The sequence below is a fragment of the Dicentrarchus labrax genome, unplaced genomic scaffold (assembly GCF_905237075.1).
Source record: "Dicentrarchus labrax unplaced genomic scaffold, dlabrax2021, whole genome shotgun sequence".
In the NCBI taxonomy this organism is placed as follows: domain Eukaryota; kingdom Metazoa; phylum Chordata; class Actinopteri; family Moronidae; genus Dicentrarchus; species Dicentrarchus labrax.
The window spans coordinates 29,894,411-29,920,215 of NW_026136714.1; the positions used below are offsets into that span (position 1 = coordinate 29,894,411).

At 39.6% G+C, this 25,805-nt stretch overlaps 1 protein-coding gene, 1 long non-coding RNA gene and 1 gene segment (V, D, J or C); 2 read left to right on the top strand and 1 right to left on the bottom strand.

Moving 5' to 3' along the window:
• Window positions 1–1,562: 1,562 nt before the first annotated feature.
• LOC127376238 (Ig heavy chain V region 914-like) lies at window positions 1,563–17,835 on the top strand. The segment is given in 3 exon segments: window positions 1,563–1,749; window positions 1,836–1,914; window positions 17,579–17,835. Coding segments are annotated over 3 exon segments (360 nt in total).
• LOC127376242 (uncharacterized) lies at window positions 3,650–4,510 on the top strand. Its single transcript, XR_007887495.1, has 2 exons — window positions 3,650–3,710; window positions 3,985–4,510. It is a non-coding gene; the product is annotated as an uncharacterized LOC127376242 (long non-coding RNA).
• LOC127376235 (uncharacterized) lies at window positions 4,529–10,285 on the bottom strand. Its single transcript, XM_051422939.1, has 9 exons — window positions 10,189–10,285; window positions 9,945–10,032; window positions 8,838–9,200; window positions 8,529–8,719; window positions 8,103–8,439; window positions 7,309–7,933; window positions 7,014–7,202; window positions 6,347–6,813; window positions 4,529–6,245 (listed from the first exon to the last, which is right to left on the bottom strand). Exons 1-9 carry the CDS (start codon window positions 10,206–10,208, stop codon window positions 5,052–5,054), a joined length of 3,474 nt encoding a protein of 1,157 aa, XP_051278899.1. The 5' UTR covers window positions 10,209–10,285; the 3' UTR covers window positions 4,529–5,051.
• Window positions 17,836–25,805: the final 7,970 nt, after the last annotated feature.

The window sequence follows — 25,805 nt, forward strand, 5'->3', positions numbered from 1 at the left end:
TGATGTGTTTAACTGTCTGCAGGTACTGAGGGTCAAACACTGACTGAGTCTGAACCAGTGGTTAAAAGGCCTGAAGAATCTCACAGATTGACCTGCACATATTCAGGGTTTGGTGGTCATTATGATAATGCTTGGATCAGACAGGCTGCTGGAAAAGGACTGGAGTGGATTGCTTATATCAGCAGTGGCAGTAGCAGCATCTACTACTCCCAGTCAGTTCAAGGCCGGTTTACCATCTCCAGAGACAACAGCAGACAGCAGGTGTATCTGCAGATGAACAGTCTGAAGACTGAAGATTCTGCTGTTTATTATTGTGCTCGAGACTCATAGTGACTGGAGTTGGTTGAGCAGCTGTACAAAATCCTACAGTACTTTTATATACTATATTATATCCCTGGACTATCTCAAATAATTAATGTCTTCAGGTCCATGAATTCAAACTGCTACAACACATAGACATTTACTGATGTATGACTGGATTTAAAGTTACATTTTATGAGAAATAATTTGATGCAATAAGTTATTCAGGGATGAAAGGTCTCTGTGGGCACCAATAAACCTCTGCCTTCATGTGTTACAATTTCTTTATTTTTTTCTATAAAAAAATTAATTGGAAATAAAACTAGTATAGCTAAACAATAATAAACCAAGAACACAAGAACAAAAACAAACTATAAGCCACACTGCATAATATTTGATTATTATTGATTTGTGCAACAACTACAAACAGATATCTGTAAAATGTGGTGATAATGAGCCTTCAACAGGTAATTTATAAATTACTTTAGTTTGCATCTAAGCTAATTCATTTAGTGTTTTGCATGTTGTCACACAGGTTTCAGTTCCTGAGCAGCTTGAGCAGTGGCACGACCCACCGGCTACAGGTTGGCCTGTCACTGAGAAACAGTCAGCCAATCAGAAGAGAGGCTTGTTAATATTAATGAGACAAAATGCAACACAAAATGCCCTGTTTTTTTTTTTTTCTTAAAACCACAAATTTATCTTTGTATGGATATCAAAAGTCCTTTAAAATAAGAAATTGTAACTACTAAGTAATGATTGAAATGACACAAATTAAACACATAATGAATGAAATAAAACAACAAGTGTTAAATACATAACTGATTACATATAAATGAGGTCTCATCCAGGAGGGAAAAACAGCTGACTCTATATGCTTGTAGGAGAGGCAGAATTAACAGAGGCTAAGATCATTTCACTCTTAAAAAAGCTTCTGTTAGACGGTTGCTATAAGAATAATTGCAGAACATGTATACAGGTAGATTTCACATCTGATTTATTTCAACAGGTGTGAAATATAAAATTCTGAGTTAACAAGAATCTGTGACAGTACATTAAGTCAAACTCCAACCTTCACTGCTAGGTCTCTTACTCTGTTACTCTCTTACTCTACATGACTGTGCGCTATAATGTGGTCTTTAATAAGGGTCAACCAACTTAAATAATGTGTTTGTCAACCTGTTGCACAAAGTATACTGAAACATGCAAGAGGGACTCTTGGAGAAATGACTAATGTACAGTAAACATTCATTCTGCAGTTTCACCAAACATCAACTGAGATCCAAGTCAAATCCAGTTCCACACTGTGAGGAGGAGTCAATGCAAAACTCAGATGTCTTCCACCTCTACTTATCTGACTGCAGAGAGGATGACAGAGAACAGTGGACACACAGTTTAACATGATGGACTATAGGACAGGACTGCTGCTGTTAACTATCTGCTGGGCAGGTGAAGGTCATATCTGATCTTTATTTCATATATATTTTTTTGTGCCATTTTAACACATGACATGAATATCTTTCTTGGTTTAACAGGTGTTGATGGTCAGACTCTGACAGAATCTGAACCAGTGGTTAAAAGGCCTGGAGAATCTCACAGATTGACCTGTACAGCCTCTGGATTCACATTCAGCAGCTACGAGATGCACTGGGTCAGACAGGCTCCTGGAAAAGGACTGGAGTGGATTTCTTATATCGACAGTGGCAGTGGTAGTAGCAAATACTACTCTCAGTCAGTTCAAGGCCGGTTTACCATCTCCAGAGACAACAGCAGACAGCAGGTGTATCTGCAGACGAACAGTCTGAAGACTGAAGATTCTGCTGTTTATTATTGTGCTGGAGACTCACAGTGACTGGAGTTGGTTGACCAGCTGTACAAAATCCTATAGTACTCATCTTTCAGGCCGGTGGAGCCTTAGCATTTATAGTATTCATATTGTATGTTTATTTTATGTTATACATCAATTGTTCTATATCCTACATTACATTTTATTTTAACATATATTTTTGTGAATAATAATTATTGTCCATGCATTATACAAAGTCCAAAAAACTGTTCCTCATATTTTATTTCTAAATATCAAACACATAAGAAACACAATAAAGGTCACTTTGTGCTGATTAAAGACAACAATCTGCTGAAATATTACAAATACTAAACATTTCTAAAAAATAAAGACACAATATTGAAACTTATTGTGGAATATAAAGTCAGTGATGATATGAGAGTGAAAAATAATGTTGAGTTTATATAAAACCACTGGACGGTAGTCAGTGTCAATTTTGTCACTCCTCTGTTTCTAAAAGGAGACCATTATGGGCTGATTTTTGTGACAGTAGAAACTGAATTTTAATAATTTAGAACTCAATCTGAATTGCTCAACTTGAATAATTGCATTAAACACTGAATTTGAATTGCATAATTTGAATTTGTATTGTTTAACTTGAAACTGAATTCCAATTATCTTGAAACTGAATATAATATTATGAATCTGAATTCACTTGCAACTGAAACTGTATTTTAGCCTCACTAAAAATTCAACTTTTCATTTACTTTCAAATTCAATTCTCTCAATTCAAATTCAGTTCTCTCAATCTAATTTCAAATCACAAGATTCAACTTTTAAGGTCACAGACGGGTCAAGGTTGTTCAGTAAGAGCAATCGAGTGCAGATGCACAGAGCTCCTTTTTGGCCAAGCAGCACGTTTGTTTTGACCATTTCCTGGTACTGTAGACATTGGCTAGAGAAAAACATGCTTAAAGGAGACATATTATACTCCTTTTCAGGGTCATAATTGTATTTTGTTTTTTGTTTTTGTGTCTGCAGCACTTCGTGTCGGACTGTTTTCACAACCTCGGTCAGTACAACACTGGACTGGCAGAAAGACTGTTCCTGAAAGAGGGATTCATACCAACTGTCCCTGGAGAAACGGCAGAGGAAGTAACTGTAAGGATTTTTAAGAATGATAAAGATAGAGCTACCATGAGATAGAAATAGTCAAACTGCAGGGATTCATTAGTTTAGTATTATTCTGTAACTTTGATTAGCACCGAGCAGCTGGGGTTGCTCGCTAGGCTTTTTGTGGAGTCAAACCGCGACGAAAAAAGTTTTTTCTGATCCGTATATTTAGCATTATTGAAGTACTGCTATTACTGATGATATAAGTGTAGGTCCAGTGTAACATCCTATACTCATATAATCTCCTATTGTATTATAAACACTGAGGCTCACAGCTGAATGTCTGTTATTGCACCGGGAACTTGTCACAACATGGGTTAGGGGGATGGGGCGTAGGGGAGTGCAAGCGACGAGGGACCCGATTGGACGCCGTTCTACGGTCGCGGCCCCCCCGACCCGGCAGCGACATCTCCCGGCAGCCTAACGACGCCGCACGTCCGGAGTGTGAGGGGTACAGCGCCATCTACCGGGCAAGGGTCGATACCGCAGGCCATTGTTGGTTTGGATGGATTGAGGGATGAAATCTGACAACTCTGATATCTAAAACTTGAATCTAATGAAACATAACTCACGTGGCTTTACAGCTTTCATTGTTAGATTTATGTTCAATAAATGTTACAGTGTTAAAGCTGATTACATCCCTACTTAAGTGTGTGTGTGTGTGTGTGTGTTATATACGTGAAAGCTTTGTTTAATTCTCTCTTGTTCTTCTGTCCTTTTTGTAGCTCTGGCTGGCACACCACTCGGAGAGTTTGAAGGAGTAATACAGGACACCGCAGGAGGAGTCTACAAAACAGCTCACCCCCGTTCAAAGCAAATGTTGCAGAGACTATTGTCGTGTATTCCACATGTGTGATATTGGCCTTATCAGATTTATATGAGCTATTTATTGTGACGCTGCCATTGAATGATGCTCCAAGCACCGTATTAGGTATATCTGTATAAGGAAATACTACATAATTCATGTACGTTATCCTTGTCACTGAATTCATACTTTATCTCCTTTCCTAAGTGCTGTTTATTTACATTTACTTCTATCTTAATTCATTATGTTATGACAGGCTGATGAAAAGTAGTTAAATATTTCTGAGGCAGAGAATAAAGCTAATTTAATGTTGCTGTTGTTAAACGTGCAAAAGTATCTATCATGGTGCTGTAGGCACGTGTCCTTATATGTAAGTAATCTGGCACTCTGTGTATGTGTCCCTATTTGTTTATAAACAAATAAACCCCCAATTTTGCATTCAATAATTGATATTCCACAGCTCATTGTTACTGAACACTTTACTGAACAAACTGCATGAAATGAGGGACACACACTTGGAGGGAAAAAAACAGCGCGTAAACAAAGTATCACTGAACACGATAATGAATACAATGTCATAAAAAGAACATGTACATGAAAATTGAAATGATTTACAATTTGTCCAATGACATGCAAGTAGAATTTCTACCTACACCAAAAACACTACAGTTTAGATAACTTAAAAGATGTAATTGAATAGGATAGAGAATTAAATGAGTAAAAATGAAGGCTATTTACAATTTATAAAAGCACATGTACATGAAAATGGCAACTATTAACAATATATAAAGAGTATGGCAACTATTTACAATATGTACATGAAAATGGCAACTATCAACAATATATAAAGAGTATGGAAACTATTTACAATAATATATCAAGAGTATGGCAACTATTTACAATATGTACATGAAAATGGCAACTATCAACAATATATAAAGAGTATGGCAACTATTTACAATATGTACAATGCAGCATATTCACAGTTCATTTGTCCAAACTGTCAACAACAGACATGAAATGTTCGTAGCTGCTGTACACTCTGCTGTGTAGTTGTTTAGATGTTGACATCATTTTGACAGGGCAGAAAGTCTTTTTTTTATATTTTTTATGTCCCTGTGTTGTGCTGTTGCAGAGCGTACAGATTGGAAGTTTCTGCACCCGTGACAGCTTGCCTCCTTCCTCTGTGGGCTGTTCCCTCATCTTACGTTTGTACTGTGTTGCTCTCGCCCAGAATGGAGGACTGGGCGGAGTCGGAGGGACCACTGTAGACGATGCAGCAATCATCCCGGAGGTTGTCGGACTGGCAGGTATTACGGGCCGCGTGGAGGGGCCGGCAATCTCTGGGGCTGCTGCAGGTGCAGAGAGGGAGGGCACAGGTCTGCTGATGGTAGAGGTGGCAGGGGTTTTTTTCACCTGTGGTGGCAGTAGCACAGGTGGTGGTTGAGGCTGGGCCCATGACACAGTTGTGTCGGTCCTTCCCTTCAGGACTTTTGTCCCTGCTGTGCTGGGTGTTGGCACATATTCCATCAGGGGGTAGTCTGGTGGAGGGAGGACCGCTGGCTGGTGCGGTGCTGGAGGTAGGGCTACGGATGAGATGGAGGTGGATTTGCGGATGGTGGACGGTTGTTTGGTGGCATGTAGGTTGAGGAGCCTCTCTTGGCGCTGGATGAAGTCCCGCACAGTCTTAGCGTTTATCTTGGGCAGAGGAATGCCAGCTTTGCACAAGACCGGATCCTCCAACAAAATCCGGTGCTGGATCCTCTCATACGCCTTCAAGATGGAGGGCTTTTCTGGACTGCTGCGAGGTCCATGACTTACGCGCAGCCACAATAGTTTAACCAGCGTGTACATCAGCCTGTTGTGGTGTACGCTGATGTTTTGCTGAGCTGGTGCGTAGCGCTTGGCCATCTTGACCTTCTGTACAACAGCAGCATCAACCAGATCGTCCCTCTTGGTACGGCAGTAGAGGGTGTTGCCCCAGTGCGTCTTGTACAGCTGATTAAACTTCTGTGGCTGCTTGTCATGCTCCTCCACTTGGTTCCAGGCAACGAGAACCTTGTTCCTCTGCGCGGTGGTGAGGGACAGCTTGTCCTCTGTCAGCCCGATCTCCACCAGCACAGAGCAGAACACCTCCAACTTCCCAAAGCCAGGAAGAGGGTTTGGACTGCAGGCATCCTCCTGTTAAAAAAAATGCCATATGAATGTGTTACGTTCAAATGTGTACATTGTCAAGCAACCTGTGCATTGTATTTCATTCTAGCAGACACACAGTTACTCACAAAGGCCGGAGGGTGAGCAGTGGAAGTTTCCTCACTGGTGACAGTGATGTGCGTCAGGGCGGCATCCAAGACATCAGCTTGTGCCTCCACGTCGCTCTGGTACGCCTCGTCTTCCACCTCTGGATCCATCTGCCCAGGCTGAAGCACCTCGTCCTCTGGATCAGGCCCATCGTTAATGATGCCCTGAAGAGAGAAGGGTCCTGATTCCCCCGTGCTTTGGCTGAACAGGTACTCCAACCCGAGCAGCTCGTCGGAGGGAACATCAGCAGGGGCCCAGAAATTCTCCTCCACAACCTCTCCAAAGAGCTGCTGACAGCGGGCATTGAGGCGGGCAATCAGCGGCGCCGAGTATGTCCTGTGGTGCCGTCCTCTGCCACCAAACACGGCATCTGAGCTCCTGTCTGAGTTCCACCTTGCAATGCCACTTATCAAGTAAACCTGATAAGGCCGTGCAGCACAGTGGGGACCTGAGTAAAGATTTCATGTCCCAGAAGTGAAATTAGGCTTGCAAACAGTAGTCAAAATGGTATCCGTATTATACATACATACATACATACATACAAACACACACACAAACAAACAAACAAACACAAAAATAAGTATTTGAATAATGACAGGGTCACATGTTTAATTTGTTTCAAGTACTATGCAAACTACACCTGTGTACCTGGAATCATGTGCGGCAGCACTTTGTGGAATCCTTCCAGGCTATTGCTTCCACGCAAACATTTGTAGTAGGCCACATCCACGTTGTTGATTGTTGTGCTGCGTGCCACCCTGTACATACTCATGTCTGGCGGATCCTGAATGCACTCCAGGTGTCGCTGCTGCCCTGCCCACATCTCATCAATGGCCTCTGTAAAAACACACACATACATACATAGATCGATACATCAATGCAGTGTGTTAGTTCACTTTACTTTATCGATGTTGTAGAAACATTAGTTTTTTGTCTTTAATACCAGGTGTTTTGAAGAGGCTCACTCCACTCTCATCCAGCCCAGCAGGACCTTTCAGCTCCTCAATGGCCATCTGGATGAGTTGGAATGTCTCTTGAGCCCCGAGTGTGACTCTCCGCACGTGGTGTTTGAGCTGCTCCTTGGAAACATAGAGCTGGACCATGTCCTTGTCAGAGACGGACTTCAGGCTGGCCGGGTCCTTGGCTCTGACAGCCTTGATGAGCAGGTCCAAGTCTGTGCGGTTGTAGGCCAGCACTGCCCCAGCTAGAGCAGACTTGAACGCAGCATATTTGGAGTGTGACTCTGTTCGTATGGCTGCGTCAAAGCGGTGGATCCAGTGGAATATGTCCAGACGCACAACCATCCCACTGTCCACCCACGGCTGGAACAAAGACTCCACCGCTGTCGGGACGCGCGAAGAGCAACACCCACGGTCGACGTACAATATTTTCGGGACTGGCTGATTTGCCAGCCGGAACCTCTCCACGACCGCGTGGCACATGGGTTGCAGCTTCTCTGTTGACTCCTCACAGGTCAGCACGAATGAAACTATTTGGGAGTGCTCGTTTCCAATACTGGTGAACCACTCAGCAGAGCCTTTAGCCTCCCCAGACAGCTTCTTCACCACCTTTTTAAAAAGTCAAGTTTGCATTATTTGATCTGTTAGATTATATGGAAAGGGGATTTTTTTTCCCTTAAACATTTTGTGTGAACATTTGCTTCATTGAAAACCAAACAGAAACTTAACAACACATCAGTACATCAGAGGGTATAGCATTACGTTTTGATTTACATACTTTCTTGGTGGAATCCATTTTCAGCACAGTGCCAAAGGTGGAGAGGATCTGGCTCCGATAATCCTGCACGTTGTCAGCCTCTGACAGCAGGAAGGCGTGGCGCAAGAGCCGCGCGGACGGAAGCTCTCTCGGAGGAGGCGGTGGCTGAAACGTGTGTCCGAGCGCAGACACAATACCTCCGGGTTCAGCCACAGTCATGAGGAGTGTGGTGTACAGGTCCTTGCGCTGAAAGTACAACTCGGTGTGATTCTCCTGTATCTGCCGCCACACCTTGACCATGGTGTTCCCTTCGGTCCGGTCCCTCAGAAGGCGCACAACATTCCTATCCACGCCACGCCTGTAAGTAGAGTCACAATCATTGTGTTGATGTTTATTAGAGTGACGACTTTAAAGTTTGTTAAATGCACATATGTTGACTATACTCACTTGGAGGTGAGAATGGCAGGGAACATAGCTTGATGAGCCTCGCTAAGTTGGGATAAAATGGATTGATCCCACGCCATGCACCGACCCATTTTGCCACCTTTGCCGCCCCTGGCTGCTTTGAGGCATGGTCCACAGCACAGGACCTCCGTCAGCATGCTGTACCAACTGGATACGTCGCAGATGTGACGTACCTGCAATGTAACATAATGTTGAATAGCAGGATATTATTTTCTACTGTGTTCCTTCTGTGACAGTTCATCTACATAATAATAAATAACAATAACCAATCTAACTGGAAATAAGTATTACCCTGGTGTGGTAGCCAGACTTGTAGAGGTACACCTTCTTTCCTCTGCCCTCACACTCATCCCCTCGAGGACACTTCAGGGAGCACTTCCACACTCCAACAGGGCGCCACACAAAGACGCGGCTCCGAAAAAAGAGCTGTGGCAGGGGTATAGCCCCCTTTACATAGCCGGGAGGTTCTGGCGGATAAAACCACATACGGTCTGACTTCATCACCCGTCGCCTCTTCACCAGACCATTGACATCCTTATACATCTGAATGGGGGTGAAAAGCCCTCTTTCAGTGTCCTCTTTAAGCCATGAAATGTCGGCAGATGGGATGCCATTGGGGTTTTCCCACAGACGCACCCAACCCTCCAGCTCCACCTGCAACACAGATAATACATACAAAGCATTTGGTTATTGCTGTGTACAAAGTAATGTTAGAATATACAAGCAGTTACAAAACATGTTAAACCAATTAACATTCTTTGCATATAATGTGAATATCACTTACAGGGGAGTCAGTGAGAGGGGATTCCAAGAGGAGATCATGACTGGCTGGCTGGCTAGTGGACTGTGCAGTACGGACAGCAGCAGCAGCAGGCAGAGAAGAGTGGACAGCAGCAGCAGGCTGTTTAGAGCGGACAGCGGGTGCAGGCAGTGTTGGCTGGACAGCAGCAGCAGGCTGTTTAGAGCGGACAGCATGTGCAGGCAGTGTTGGCTGGACGACAGCAGCAGCAGCAGCAGCAGCAGCAGCAGGCTGTTTAGAGTGGACAGCATGTGCAGGCAGTGTTGGCTGGACGGAGGCAGCAGCAGCAGCAGCAGCAGCAGCAGCAGGCAGAGTAGAGCGGACAGCTTGTGCAGGCAGTGTTGGCTGGACAGCAGCAGCAGCAGCAGCAGCAGCAGCAGCAGGCAGAGTAGAGTGGACAGCTTGTGCAGGCAGTGTTGGCTGGACAGCAGCAGCAGCAGCAGCAGCAGGCAGAGTAGAGCGGACAGCGGATGCAGGCAGTTTAGTCTGAACAGGGGTCTTGAGCAAGTCTAAAAAATAAGACCAAACAAAGTAGTATTATTTATATTGTGATTTTTTTCCCCCCAAACCATTTGATGTGTATTAACTCTGTATCTCACCTTCCACAGCCTGACTTGCAGCCACCAGTTCAGCTTCATCACCTGGCCATGATGAAGGATCACACTTGGAGGTGCTGGCATGCAGTTGCTGGAATAAAAAAGGTAAATGAATTATCTAGATGTTATGACGTACCAGTTTTTAATTATCAAAAGTAAACAAGCACATTTAGGTCAAGTGCTTAAAATGTCACTAATCCGAACAATTTCAATCCTGTTTCTAACAAATAATCAAGCCAGTACTCACTTGATCTTTCTCGTTGACATATTTTCGGAATCTTTTCATCTGCGCGCTGGTGATGTGTGTCACAGGTGTGTTAAGCCATCTCCTTACAGAACTGTTTGCCTTCTTTATAAGCTCCCGCTGCTCATCTCTAAACTCCTCTGGCCTGTTCTTTATGGCTTGGTGCTGCCGGTAGAGTTCCCACATCTCCTGAAAGGTGTGATCCTCGAACCCTTTCTGGCCGTAGATACACCTGTCGACGTTGGCCTCGAGGAGATTGGAGACTTGTGGGAAGCTCTCCGCATATTCTGTGAGGTAATCTTTCACCCACTGGTTCCCAATCTCTCCCTTTCTCTGGGGGTTTGTTACCTCTAACCTGTGCTTGTCAATCACACTGTAAGGATAAACACCAACTCAGTACTGACATCAATATCATTGCAGTTGTGATAATGAGCAACTAAACTTTGAAAAGATGAATAATAAACACCAATAATAGCCACAGTTTGTGCAATTGTCTACAATGGTATTAAATATAACATGCTTACTACTTCATGTAGCCCACATCATTTGCCACAAGCCAGTGGAATGGTGCATTTTGGTATTGGCCAAATGGCACCACCAGCTTTCCCAGGCACAGCTGACGGGATGGCACAGGGATACCCTCGGCCTGAAGGAGCTTCTCTGTGTGGGCCAGGGCCGTTGCCTGGAAGAGCAGCTCCTGTGGAGGTTTGGGGAAGACCACCTTCTTATCCCGATAACTACGGGCCTCTCTGGTCGCCGTCAGTGCAGCCTGTTGGCGATGTGCAGGGGCTGCTGGGTTGACGACCCTGATCTGTGGTGGGGTCGCCATCTCTCTTCTGGAGATACTGAAATACACTTATAGATACAGCAAAGCAACAAAAACAACAACAAAGACAGACGTGTTATTGTTGTTGTTGTTGTTGTTGTTGTTGTTATATTATTTAAACCTGAAGAGTATGGTCTAGATCTGCTCAATGTGCCTTGAGATGACTTTGTTGTGATTTGGTGCTATACAAAGATTGATTGATTGATTGATTGATTGATTGAGATTGATTATTATTATAATATTATTATTGTTATTATCAATTACTAATATAACAATGAACATTGGTTACAACAGGTCATTGATACATACATACATACATACATTCATACATACATACACACACATAATAAATATTTATTTACACTAGGCGCTAATGCTAACATTAACGCTACGTCCCGTCTATCGATAAAGACAATGCTCAATATAAATAGTGTTACAATAAATTAATTTATGTACGTATGAGGCGCAGTGAGTAGTGAGCGAGTGTAATAACACATTAGTTTATTAATTCAGTCTTACCAATACTGTACGCTCGCCGGAGGAAAATACTAATCTGCATAGAGTAACCGAGCGTAGACTCTGGGCCAATCAGAAGCCGTAACTGTCTACGGTCAGTCACATGACGCCGGGAGACGATATGATTGGTAGTCTACGGTCAGATTGTGCGATCCGATTGGTAGTCTACGGTGAGAATTGACCAACCAGAAGGCGGAACTGTCTACGGTGACCGTAGACTTTTGCACCACCGTAGACTTGACCTCTGCGCGTCACATTAAATGTCCTGTGTGTGTATCTGCTGCCATTAGTTAGAAATTTGTGTTGGTTTGTTTCAAAAACACCTCACTACATTTTACTTACAAAAAACCCCCCCCCAACCCCCCTTTTTTTTTTTTTTTTTTTTTTTTTTAATATTTTTTTTAAACAATTAGTTGTTGTACTTGTATTATTTTACACTTTATTTTATGTTGTGCCTTAAAAATAAAAATAAATTCTCCTTTTTTTAAAGGTGGGCTGATGAAGCTAAGGTGTTGCTCGACCCCCTTAGAGGACAGAGACAGCTGCAGCATCAGGACAGTCTGGGTATCCAAAGGAAGACTGATGAAGATGAACACTGACTGCAGAGCTCCATTACCAGCTCACACTTCACATTGTAAGAAAAAAACTCGTAAAAAAACGGTCAATGTTTGGCAGCTATGGCTGCCAAACATCATAAAATTAAAGTAAAATACCCTAATTCAAATAATGTGTAAAAACATTAAATTTACAGAAAATTACATTAAAATGTTTACAGAAAAATACCGTTATTTTAAAGATTTTTAACAAATAATTATGATCAATCACCTTCAATAAAGGGACAATCCTAAATGTTTTGTAGGAAAATACCGTTATTTTACAGATTTTTCCCAAGTAGTTATGATCAAATACCTCCACTTAAGGGACAATGCTAAAAGTTCTGCAGGAAAATATGATTATTTTTAGAGATTTTTGATAAATTATTATGATCACACACCAACATATGGTCTTCAAAATTACTGTGAAATATCCTCAACTGAAAACATACTTAAGCAATACATAATAGATACAGCTAAAGATTTTCACTGTTTCAATTCAAATGTCGTGGGAAATTAACTACAAATAAAGTAAACATCACTATAGATTCTAAAACACTCGTATTTATTGTATTCAGATGTCAATTTACAATATCAACCAATTATTCACAAACAGTTCTTTAGAGCCCCCCAGGAAGAACTGAAAAACTAAAGATGGTACTTCTCAATGTGTGTAACATGTGTGTCTGTTAGCATTTCTATCAAAATGAGGTCAAGATTACACCTTTGAAATGGATGGAGGAAGCAACAAATTGTGCTGTTGAGCTGAGGGAGTTGTGGTCTTCTTCTTCTTCATTCTCCTAACCCTTGGGGGCTCTGTATAAGGTAGTTCTGATAACATTTGTGGACAAGCATTACAGTCTTTTAATTAAGAATCCTAACTATACAGTGTATTAAGTAAAATTAAAACATACCACAAAAGGTAAATGAATCTGTAACAGAGGTGCAACACAGCAGAAAAAGCAGAAAAATCTGAATCCTCCTCCAAATTGCCAGTAATTGTCTGGATCTTTGATGCTCCTGCAGGGGTCACACACAGAGAGAAACTATCACTGAAAGGTCTTTACTGTATTTATAATTCATTTTAAATGAACACTACTGGAGTTTCACAGGAAATCAGTGTTGTAGCATTTTCCCAAACAACTGCAGAAAATAGTGACTACGTTTAAATGCAAAAAACAACTGAAGAATCCTCAGGTTCTTAGCTCTGCACTGTGGTCAAGCAAACCCGTACCCATAGATCAAACAGTGTGTACGTCAACGCAGCTCCCAGCTAAGATGCTACAGTGAAGATTTCTGCCAAACACATGGTGTAAATGACAATTTGGCATATCTGGACTTTTGAAAACTTGGATTACGATAGACAAGCAGTATGAAGACCTTTTTATGTTTTTGTAAAGTTGTTTTTTAACGTTTGAAACAAAGCCGCTGTTGACTACAGTTGTTTGGGAGGATGTGGCAAGCTGTTTTCATGTAAAACTCCAGGAGTGTTTTGTGAATTGAAAAAAAGAACCTGACCTTCTTTCAGCATAAGGGTTAGGTAATGACTGATTTTTAATTTAAAGGGAACTTATCTTTTAAACAAACTTCATTTAAATTGATGAGACATTATAATTAAAGGTTTTTACTCAGAAAGGATGTTAAAGTGGCAATTGGACTGCAGAGCTATTTCCTGGATAACTTTGGGGAATGACTAGCCAACTTACATTACTGTGTTACAAATACTACTGGCCAGCATGATGGAAAAGTCATAGAAAACAGGAATTCATGTTTATGTGTGGAATGTGATTCATGCTTGAGCCACTATGTACATTTTCATATTTGAAAGAAGTTGTTTAACCATTGTTAACCATTTGGCACCACTGGATTCATACACAGCATAGATGAGTACAATATTGTTTGTCTTTGTGCTGACAAACTGGCAGTAATATGGCCACTAGTATGCACATTATCCATTCACAGTCTTTATGTCAGGATAACATGAATACTCACTGGCTCCAAAGATCTTGTGGCAGGCCAGTCTCAGCAAATTCTGCATTTGGCCTTTTGCAAAAACTGCCAGGACAGGACAGGTCACGTTTATTAAATTTCTTTAGTCTAATAAGTTCTCAACTAGATAAGAAACACCAGATGAGAGATAAGGATGGTAGCTATGATAAGCATTCAATCTCATTCAGTCTCTCAGACTGATCAGGATTGTTTAATTGGGCAAATAGTATGATTCATATAAATACCTCCTAAACATTCATCTATTGCTTCCTTAAAATGTTTTGTAGTATAGGCTATATATTTTTTAACTTACTTTTCCCTCTGGCAATCATCACCTTGCCTTGATGAGCATCTCTCTGGAATTAAAATAATATCAGTGAATTTATGTATTATGTAAACACATACATAGAACTTAACATACATTTCGATTAATTGAAACTTAGACTGCTCATTACCCTTACATACTGTTTGGGTCCAAATTGACCCGTTTTGACATTTGATAGCAGTAAAAAATAGGCCTACATGTCATTCTTAGACCAGTCATCTCTCTCTCTCTCTCTCTCTCTCTCTCTCTCTCTCTCACACACACACACACACACACACACACACACACACACACAAACATACACAGACCTACACACACGCGTTGTGACCAGAAGTTAGGCTGCATTATAACTTTTAAATTATTATATTCTGAAGACAGTAAGGCTGTTACCACTCACTCAACTGCTACCGTTATTACACAAGCAAGAACAATTACATTATCACAACGTAAGGTAAGTTAACGCTATTACTGAGCTGTACATTAGGTTGACTCAGCAACTAGTGTCTGTAATCTCACAGATTGACCTGTACAACCTCTGGATTCATATTCAGTGACTACCATATGAACTGGGTCAGACAGGTTCCTGGAAAAGGACTGGAGTGGGTTGCTGGTATTTATGACAGTAGCAACATCTACTACTCTCAATCATTTAAAAGCCGGTTTACCATCTCCAGAGACAACAGCAGACAGCAGGTGTATCTGCAGATGAACAGTCTGAAGACTGAAGATTCTGCTGTTTATTATTGTGCTCGAGACTCACAGTGACTGGAGTTGGTTGAGCAGCTGTACAAAAATCCTACAGTACTCATCTTTACCACAATAATCTCTCATGATTAATGTCCTCACTTCAACTAGTCCAAGAAAATGATACAATACATTTCCTTTGTGAGAACCACTTACATTTGAATAGAAGAATATTTAGAACAGGCATATAAATGTAGAAATAATATTACTGTATATATTTTGGAATATTTGACATATTCCACTGAACTTCATTCAAAGTAACTCCTCAACAGCTGAACAACAGCCCAATAGTGCGAGAATTAAGTATTTTCTATAGTATATATATGAAATTATATGTTTTATTATATTTTCCATGTAATTTTTTTCTGTATTTCACATTTCATATATTTTGAACAATATATGAATATTTGTCCCTGCATTATAAAACCATTTCCTGAAAAGTACTATCGTAAAACATGTTTTTTGTGCTCTTGTATGTTGAAGCTTGGAGAAGAAAACAAGTTTTGTTCTTTTTCTGTACACAAACAACAACAAAAAACGTTTATCATTCAATTAAAAACACACCAACTAATCATTCATTTTATTTTCTATTTTAAGATCATCTGTCTGCCATGTTCCCTTTTAAACCTGTAGAGGAAGCTCTATGCAAACTCTTCCCTCATTACAAACATCATCAGCAACTCCAGTGGCTGATGGCTCCAAGTTTCTCTGTATGTCTTCAAACATCTGCTGATTTTAATGAATATATTTTCCATTATCCATGATTTATGTTCACATTAAGAATATCAATAATTATCAATATAATTGTTGCAGTTATACAACTGACATGTTTTAATATGGAAATGTAGCCAATACAATACATTTAGGCATTAAACATTAATACACTTGAAAAGTTTACAGTTTTTTAATTTCTGTGACTTTAAATGTAAAGTTTAATTTTCAAAATGTTAGTGTGTAGAGTTGAGTGTGTAATAAAGTTAAAATATCATATGTAAAGCAGAGGTGATTTCCAGGCATGTTTTCACTCTGCAGATATAATAACAGTCAACAGACTCTTCTATTGGCTCCAGTTAGACCAACATTGATGCTTCATATGTTTGATTCTATGCAAACTCAGTGACCTTCCTTGTTACTCAGCTATAAAAACTTCCCATCAGGCTGTCAGTGGAGTTCACAGCACGTCAGTTTCAACATAAACCATGTTCTCTGTAGCTCTGCTGCTGCTGTTGGCAGCTGGATGTGAGTCTCTCTGGATTTGTCAAAATCATTAGTTCTTCTTTTGCAGTATAACCTGATCATTTGTTACAAAACATTTTCTTTTTTAACAGGTGTGAAGTGTGAACAGTTGACACAGCCAGCCTCTGTGACTGTGCAGCCAGGTCAACGTCTGACCATCACCTGTCAGGTCTCTTATTCTCTGGACAGCTATCACACAGCTTGGATCAGACAGCCTGCAAGGAAAGGACTGGAGTGGATTGGAATGAGATATACTGGAGCTTCATATTACAAAGATTCACTGAAGAACAAGTTCAGTATCGACTTAGACTCTTCCAGTAACACAGTGACTCTAAACGGACAGAATGTGCAGCCTGAAGACTCTGCTGTGTATTACTGTGCCAGAGAGACACAGTGACACAAACCATCAGTAGACCTGAACAAAAACCCCTCAGTTCCTGAACACTTGTAACATGAAGCCACCAGAGGAGGAGCCCTCAGACCACTAATGATTTCAAGACCAGTTCACTGTTACAGTAAAGACAGAAACAGACATAATAATTATTGAAAAAGTGAAAGGAATAAAACACAGTTCATTATTATATAGAAAAATAATATCATACATACAGTGGATTTTACAAATCAGAAATATAAATTATGGAATTAGTTACATGTTATTCCTGTATTTAATGCTTAATTAATATTCTCAAATGTATTCTGACTGTTATTGATACCCAGGTTTTGTCAACCTGTTGCACAAATTATACTGAAACATGCAAGATGGACTCTTGGAGGAATGACTAATGTACAGTAAACATTCATTCTGCTGTTTCACCAAACATCAACTGAGATCCAAGTCAAATCCAGTTCCACACTGTGAGGAGCAGTCAATGCAAAACTCAGGTGTCTTCCACCTCTACTTATCTGACTGCAGAGAGGATGACAGAGAACAGTGGAAACACAGTTTAAAATGATGGACTATAGGACAGGACTGCTGCTGTTAACTATCTGCTGGGCAGGTGAACATCTTCACTGATCTTTAGTTGACATATTTAAATTTTTACTACCAATGTTACAAATAACATGCATCTTTCTTGGTTTAACAGGTGTTGATGGTCAGACTCTGACAGAATCTGAACCAGTGGTTAAAAGGCCTGGAGAATCTCACAGATTGACCTGTACAACCTCTGGATTCACATTCAGCAGCTATCATATGAACTGGGTCAGACAGGCTCCTGGAAAAGGACTGGAGTGGATCGCTGCTGCTGATACTGGCAGTGGCACTTACTACTCTCAGTCAGTTCAAGGCCGGTTTACCATCTCCAGAGACAACAGCAGACAGCAGCTGTATCTGCAGATGAACAGTCTGAAGACTGAAGATTCTGCTGTTTATTATTGTGCTCGAGAGCCACAGTGACTGGAGTTGGTTGAGCAGCTGTACAAAATCCTACAGTACTTTTATATACTATATTATATCCCTGCACTGTCTCAAATAATTAATGTCTTCAGGTCCATGAATTCAAACTGCTACAACACATAGACATTTACTGATGTATGACTGGATTTAAAGTTACATTTTATGAGATATAATTTCATGCAATAAGTTATTCAGGGATGAAAGGTCTCTGTGGGCACCAATAAACCTCTGCCTTCATGTGTTACAATTTCTTCATTTCTTTTCTGTAAAAAAAATTAATTGGAAATAAAACTTAGTATAGCTAAACAATAATAAACCAAGAACACAACAACAAAAACAAATTATAAGCCACACTGCATACTATTTGATTATTATTGATTTGTGCAACAACTACAAACAGATATCTGTAAAATGTGGTGATAATGAGCCTTCAACAGGTAATTCATAAATTACTTTAGTTTGCATCTAAGCTAATTCATTTAGTGTTTTGCATTTTGTCACACAGGTTTCAGTTCCTGAGCAGCTTGAGCAGTGGCGGTCCTTCCTACAGGCGACATAGGCGCTTGCCTAGGGCGCCACCTAGTGAGGGGCGCCAAATATGCGGCGAGAAAAACATTATAATTAAAATGATAATGTCTATTTATTTCTTCAACAGTTTTTGCCATCCCTCTATCTACAACAATACTTTGACATAAAAAATAAATTCAACTTAAGCAAAAGAAATGACAATTCTGACGTGACCTTTAGCTGTTACACGTCACGTCACAACATGCTAGCGCGCACACTGATGCGCAGTCGGTCGGTCGGCTGTGTGTCGACGGGTTACCATGGTTACAGCTACAGTCCATGGAAAATGGGCGCAGTTTCGAAAGCGCAGAAAAGAGAGAAAGAGCAGGAGAAACGTGCACAAGAGAAAGCTACATCATTTTAATTATATATTTATTAAATTCACAGAGCATTCAGGATATAATCATGCTAGCTAGCAGTAGCATCGTGTCATCTTACTCGTAAGCTCACGTTAAGTAGCAAGGTTAGGTTTGGTCGTTATTAACATGCAGTCGGCCCAATATTGTCATAATAAGACTGGTTCAGACTGCTGGCCTGGGTTGGCCTTCACTGGCTGGCTATTTCTCGAGAAAAACACTATACAAGTTGATGCTAGCTACAGTATATAACGTTAGCACTTTGCATCTCATTGTGTGCTATGAAATAAAAAATTGAGTGGATGTGAAAAGTCTATTATTACTGTCCATATAGCAAAATTAGATTAGATTCAGTTTGGGATTAGTTTTAACTTTACTCTCAAGTTCAAGTACCGTGAAATACAGTTTTACATCTAACCAGAGTGCAAACTAGTAAAGTGCTGAGTGAGTCAGTGCCTCATATGCAGATGAGGATATCAACATGTGGACTTTATAGACAGAGGTGCAAAAGATGAGCATATGTTATATACTGATGAACAGAGATAAGTATAAGTTACATACTGATGGAATATTGAATCAAATAAGTTGAGCATAATAATAATAATAATAAATGATATATACAGGTAGAGTTATGTTTATGCAGAGAGGTATGCACATAGAGCTGTGAGCATATGGGACTAAGGCTGTGTCACCCACTACTCCCTATATAGTCCACTACGTTGGACTCCCTATGTAGTGACTAGGGAGTAGGGAATGAGTGAGTGATTTCGGACACATCTTAAGTGAATTTATATAAAAAGAATGCCAAAATTAAAATGCTTAGCAACTTAATAATAATATCATTTGAAAAATGGAAATGATTTACTCCATGTTGATAATACACTTGTTTGTTATATCATTTTAGATTCACTATTAAAATATTTGGGACCACCTGCAGCTGAATCATCAGACCAGGAACAGCCATGCACCTCAGCTGCTCCGGTTTCCTCAGGTGAGTTTAATGTGTCAGTGAATGTTTGTGATGATAAAAATTTATTGACTTATGTGAAAATGACAATATGTTGTGCCATGTCTCATCCAGTCAATGTATTTGCTCTTGTGTGTTCTCTCTATGTTTATGGACCTAGAGCCACCAGAAGAGACACAACAAGAGCATGCTGCTCTTCCTGCCAACCTCACCCTCAGGAGGTTATTGATGACTTTGCGGCAAGGAAGGCCAGAAAGATTGCATTGTGAATGAAGTGTGATATTAGTGTGAAGTAAAATATATTATTCTATTCACTTGGGGTGAAATTGAACCTTATTTGTTTATTTTGTATATTATATTTTGATTAATAGGTTATATGAATCACATTTTACAGTATCTAATTTTGCACACAATGTTTTATTGTTAGTTTAATTTTTTGTTTTGATTCTTTAGTGTGCACTTTTTGTTCTCAGATATTGCACGACTGTTGAAAATATGTTTAAATGTTTATTTTTTGTATATTTATTATTGAACAGGTTTATTATTTTGCACATATTGTTATATTGTTTGTATTATCATTGTTTAAATAAATGTGCAATTATTTGGACATGCGTTCTTTTCTCGTGGGGATGGGGCGCTATCAGTAAAGCTCGCCTCGGGCACCAAATGGTCTAGGACCGCCCCTGCTCATTGCAAACAGAGAACCTGTAACACTAGATTTGTCATACTGAACTTATTGAAATGAATTCCCCTGTGAGCAGCTTTACAAGAATAATTGGTTTTCTAAAGGCTGTGTACTGAAATAAAGGTAAGACTTCATAATAAGGGTTTTACTTAAATAAAAGGACATAAGTATTATAAGCTAAATTTACTCAAGGGCCCTGCTCACAGTGTTATATACCATATATGAAGAGTTAAGAATCAAAAAGCACAAAGTATTTTTAGCTTGGAGATGTATTTGATATATATCAAATATATTATACAAATAAGCCCCTCCCTTACAAACTGCCAATGCAAATCCAGAGCTTTCAGAGGGTTTACTTCTGCAGCATCTGAGTTCACATCTTCAGTCTCAAGATGATGGACAAACTGTCTGTACTGCTGACAGCACTCTGTCTGCCCTGTACGTTGCTTCATGCTGCAATACTGATCAGAGAATGCACACATTTAATGTTCTGCTGTTTATTTCTCTCTCGTTCTCACTTGTGTCCTTTAACATCTGTTTCTTTGGCAGGTTTGAATGGCCAGGGATTCGACAGTCACAGTCATCTAAGTAAGCAAATAAGCTTTACAAAAACAACTAATTTTTACAGTCACCAAAAGGGGGCAGCAGGAGATCTTAAAACCAGTGTGGCATCGTACGTACGACATACAGAGAAACAAACACAATGTGAAAGCACCAGCTGGGGCTGTGGATTGTCACTTTAATGTGCTTATCTACCACAATGTACTGGTTAATAATATCCACATCTTTTGATCTATAAGGCAGGAGTGAAACATTTTCTCTTACATTTCAATAATTAAAGGTCCCATATTGTGGAAAGTGAGAATTCCATTTCTTGTGTGATTATAAAGCAGGTAAGTGCTGTATAAATACTGTGAAAGTATCTAAAAGCTCATTCCACAGAGAAATGCACACAGCCAGTATTCAGAAACTGTGCCTTTAAACCAACTGTCAGAACTTCCACAAGGTTGTGATTGAACTATACAGTCGCCACCATCAGCCATGCTCCCAGTGAGTGAGTATGTGTTGGATAGTTACTCCCTGGTGGACAGAGAATTAAATAACATGAGAATTTAACACCAAAAAAAGGTATTTTACTATTACAAATACAGATAACACATAGAGTCACATAACAGATCAGAAATTACATTTTCTTGTTCTATTTTCTATTTCTCTACTTTAAATTAATTCAGTTTTATAATTGTGCCATCATATATTTTTCATTTCTCATAGACAGTTTCTGGTTTTAGTTTGTCTTGTTGAAAAATGATTTAAAAAAAAAAAAAAAAAACTTTTTCAACTTTTGAAGACAATTCAAATTAAACAAGTATTACATTCAGATTTGCCTGCATCAGATTTATTTGGCTGATGTCACAACTCCTCCATTATTGATTCTCAAGTGCAACAAACTAAAGATCAAACTCTGTCCTCCCTGTCAGGACGAGTCAATGCAGAATGTAGTTGTCTTCCACCTTTAATAATCTGACTGCAGACAGTGACAAAGCTTTTAGTTTTTATTGCAGCTTTTGTTTTACACAAGGTATGTCTGAGTGGACAATTTATTTCTACTGACTGAAAACAGTTCTCAGTAGTTTTCTTAACATCTATTCCAAGTGAGGTTTTCATTCCCCTGATAACCTTTAAGTTGTATGACTTATGAACACTTTGTGAAAAAATCAGCAGTATAACATAATGAACAACATTTCTTATGGTGTCATATTGGAGGACCACAATCAAAATCACCCAGTGCAGTTTTAATAGATGGAATTCTTTATTGAGTTCTGTTTGAGTTCATTTGTGCCATGGGTCTTAACTTAAAGTATCCCACACTAAAAGGGGGCTAAGGGACAGGACATTTTCTCTCAATACAAGGATATGATGTCTTGCATTCTTTCCTGAATCATACAAAGGATTATGCAATAGTATTTGCCAAAACCAAAATTAACTATATGTGTCAACTCACATCACATCATTTTCATAAATTAAACATGCTAGCCAAACATCAAAACAGCTGACTTGGAGGGTTGACTCTTGGACATTAATTCCCCAGTTTCATATATCCAGTCTAGCTTTCTCCTCTCAGTGAGGAGGAGTCAATGCAAAACTCAGATGTCTTCCACCTCTACTTATCTGACTGCAGAGAGGATGACAGAGAACAGTGGACACACAGTTTAACATGATGGACTATAGGACAGGATTGCTGCTGTTAACTATCTGCTGGGCAGGTGAACATCTTCACTGATGTTCTATATAGCTTTAATTTATGTCATCTGCTTATTTCACATGATTTGTATCTTCTTGACAGGTGTTGATGGTCAGACTCTGACAGAATCTGAACCAGTGGTTAAAAGGCCTGGAGAATCTCACACACTGACCTGTACAACCTCTGGATTCACATTCAGCAACTACTACATGCACTGGATCAGACAGGCTCCTGGAAAAGGACTGGAGTGGATTTCTGCTATCAGTGAGGGTGGTAGTAGCAAATACTACTCCCAGTCAGTTCAAGGCCGGTTTACCATCTCCAGAGACAACAGCAGACAGCAGGTGTATCTGCAGATGAACAGTCTGAAGACTGAAGATTCTGCTGTTTATTATTGTGCTCGAGACTCACAGTGACTGGAGTTGGTTGAGCAGCTGTACAAAATCCTACAGTACTCATCTTTACCACAATTATTCCAATAAAATGATATTAATACTTTGAATTGAGAGAATAAATGACTTTTCAGATTTATATACATTATTTGACAGAAAATCCTTTCCAAAACAAAAAATTTAAAAAATCTTAAAAATAAAAATAAAAATAATAATTAAATAAAATACAATAAAATAAAATCCTGGCATTCAACCACCTTCAGCAAACTCAAGTATTCATTTAGATGATCTTACTTTTACTACATTTGTGTTTGCAGTAAGTTAATAAAATGAAACCATTCAGTAAATCAGTGAATCTTACAATTTTTTTATTATCTGGGGATAATTTTCTGAATAAAACTGTTTTAAAACCAAAGGAAGTGATGCCTATATTTAACTCATTTGAGTCAGATTGTATGAGAACAAACCTTCTGGGTCATTTAAAAAACTACATATTGAAAAATAAAAGTCAGAATTTTAATTTAATGATGTCTTTTGCTCGTAGTCAGGTTGTTTAAATGCTGTTTGATTTTGGTTCAAATCCTTGAATTTCACTATAAAAGCATAATGTGATGTTTATGTTTTGGTAATGAATATTTAATATTGATTCAAGGCTTTGAGAAGCCTCAGTGTAACAATAATTTAAGCTGAGGTTGAAAAAAAGGTTCCAGATGTTAATTTCACATCAGCACTTTTGGCAAAATAAATCCTAAAACGTTGATTCAGACTCCAACATGAACATCAGTGAGATATTAAACCTGAAATTAAAAGTCAATGTGTTTTCACTACGATTCAATGCAGTTACACCTTCTCTTCCTCTGAGGTGAAGAAAAAATCTTCACCAATAAACTGCACAAATACCCAGCATCCTTAGTCGCATAGATTAATACGCTGACTGTCAGATATTATTTAATTTTCATGATTTGTTCATTGTTTTTGAACAACAAAAAGGATGTGATATTGTATCCTACATGGATGGTCAATCAGCTACATTAAAAAACGAACAAATAATAAATGATATAATGAAATGAAACTCTAACAGAGAGTCTGTAAATGAGCCCCTCCCTCCACATGATACCCTGATGCAAATCTTCAGTCTGTGCAGTGTACTTCTGTCCTGCTGACTGCTCTTGTACTTTGTGTGGAGCATCAGAGGTCACATCTCCAGCCTCAGGATGATGAACACACTCACTCTTCTGCTGGTTGCTCTCTCTCTGCCCTGTGAGTTCTCCTGCTTCTTGCTGTTTTATCTTTTATCAGACAACATGGACTGATGGTCAGTCAGTGATACCAGAAAACTTCCCAGATGACTGTCTCACTTTCTTCTGTGGTTCCTCTCTCCTTTCGTCTCATCAGGTTGTACAGGTCAGAGTATGGAGTCCATTCCTTCCAGTTCAGTAGTGAAGAAGCCTGGAGAGACTCTCAGTCTGTCCTGCAGGGGATCTGGCTTCACATTTAACTGCTGTGTTATGAGCTGGATCAGACAACCTGCAGGAAAAGGACTGGAATGGATAGGGAGCGGCTTTTCTGATGCCAGTAGAAACACATATGCCAGCAGTGTGCAAGGACGTGCAGAAATCAGTAGAGATGACAGCAACAGCATGGTGTATCTGAGACTGTCCAACTTAAAGCCAGAGGACTCTGCTGTGTATTACTGTGCCAAACACTCACAGTGGTTAAAGGAAGCAGAGAGGCTTTACAAAAACTCCACAGAACATTTGTTTACAAAGACCAACAGGTGGCAGCAGAAGATATAAAGTCAGATAACTCAAACTGGACAGTCTAACAAACACATACACACTATGAAAACAACAGCTGATGTTGTTGTTTGTGACTTCCTGTTTCTCATTATAACATTTAACATGTTACTTTCTATAATAATAATGGTTAACAATGTTCCTATTATTGATTGTTAACAGCAGGTGATGAGAACATATTAATGCATGATATATCCAGTATATGGATGTACTACTAAATGCTGCAGAACAAAATAAATAAATACAATTGGTATACACATCAGGTCAAATAACTTGATGGACATTGTAATTAAAAAATAAATAATAATAATTATAATATACAATTATTTAAATCATGTTTTTCAGAGATGTGTGAGATGTGGTGTGTTTCTCTGTGAGGAGGAGGAGTCAATGCAAAACTCTGATCTCTTCCATCTCTACATATGTGTTGCAGAGTGAAGGACAGAGACTAAATCATACACACTGTAGACTGGACAGAGACAACTGGCTTTTACAATGATCAGACCGGATTATTTGGTTGTTTTTCTCATCCTGTCTATTAACTGTGCAGGTAAGAACAATCATTGTTTGTCTGACAAACCTCCTGATACAAAGACAATATGGCTGCATTACAGTAACTAATGATGTGTTTAACTGTCTGCAGGTACTGAGGGTCAAACACTGACTGAGTCTGAACCAGTGGTTAAAAGGCCTGGAGAATCTCACAGATTGACCTGTACATATTCAGGGTTTGGTAGCCATTACTGGAATGCTTGGATCAGACAGGCTGCTGGAAAAGGACTGGAGTGGATTGCTACTATCAGTGATAGCAGTAGCTATATCTACTACTCTCAGTCAGTTCAAGGCCGGTTTACCATCTCCAGAGACAACAGCAGACAGCAGGTGTATCTGCAGATGAACAGTCTGAAGACTGAAGATTCTGCTGTTTATTATTGTGCTCGAGAGCCACAGTGACTGGAGTTGGTTGAGCAGCTGTACAAAATCCTACAG

Excerpts from the sequence above, each read along its gene's own strand:
- LOC127376235 (XM_051422939.1), bottom strand. The coding sequence starts at position 10,208 with ATGTCAACGAGAAAGATCAA. Across the intron at positions 7,203-7,308 it reads GAGCCTCTTCAAAACACCTG|AGGCCATTGATGAGATGTGG; the intron begins GTATTAAAGACA and ends GTGTTTTTACAG. Across the intron at positions 6,814-7,013 it reads GCTGCCGCACATGATTCCAG|GTCCCCACTGTGCTGCACGG; the intron begins GTACACAGGTGT and ends ATCTTTACTCAG.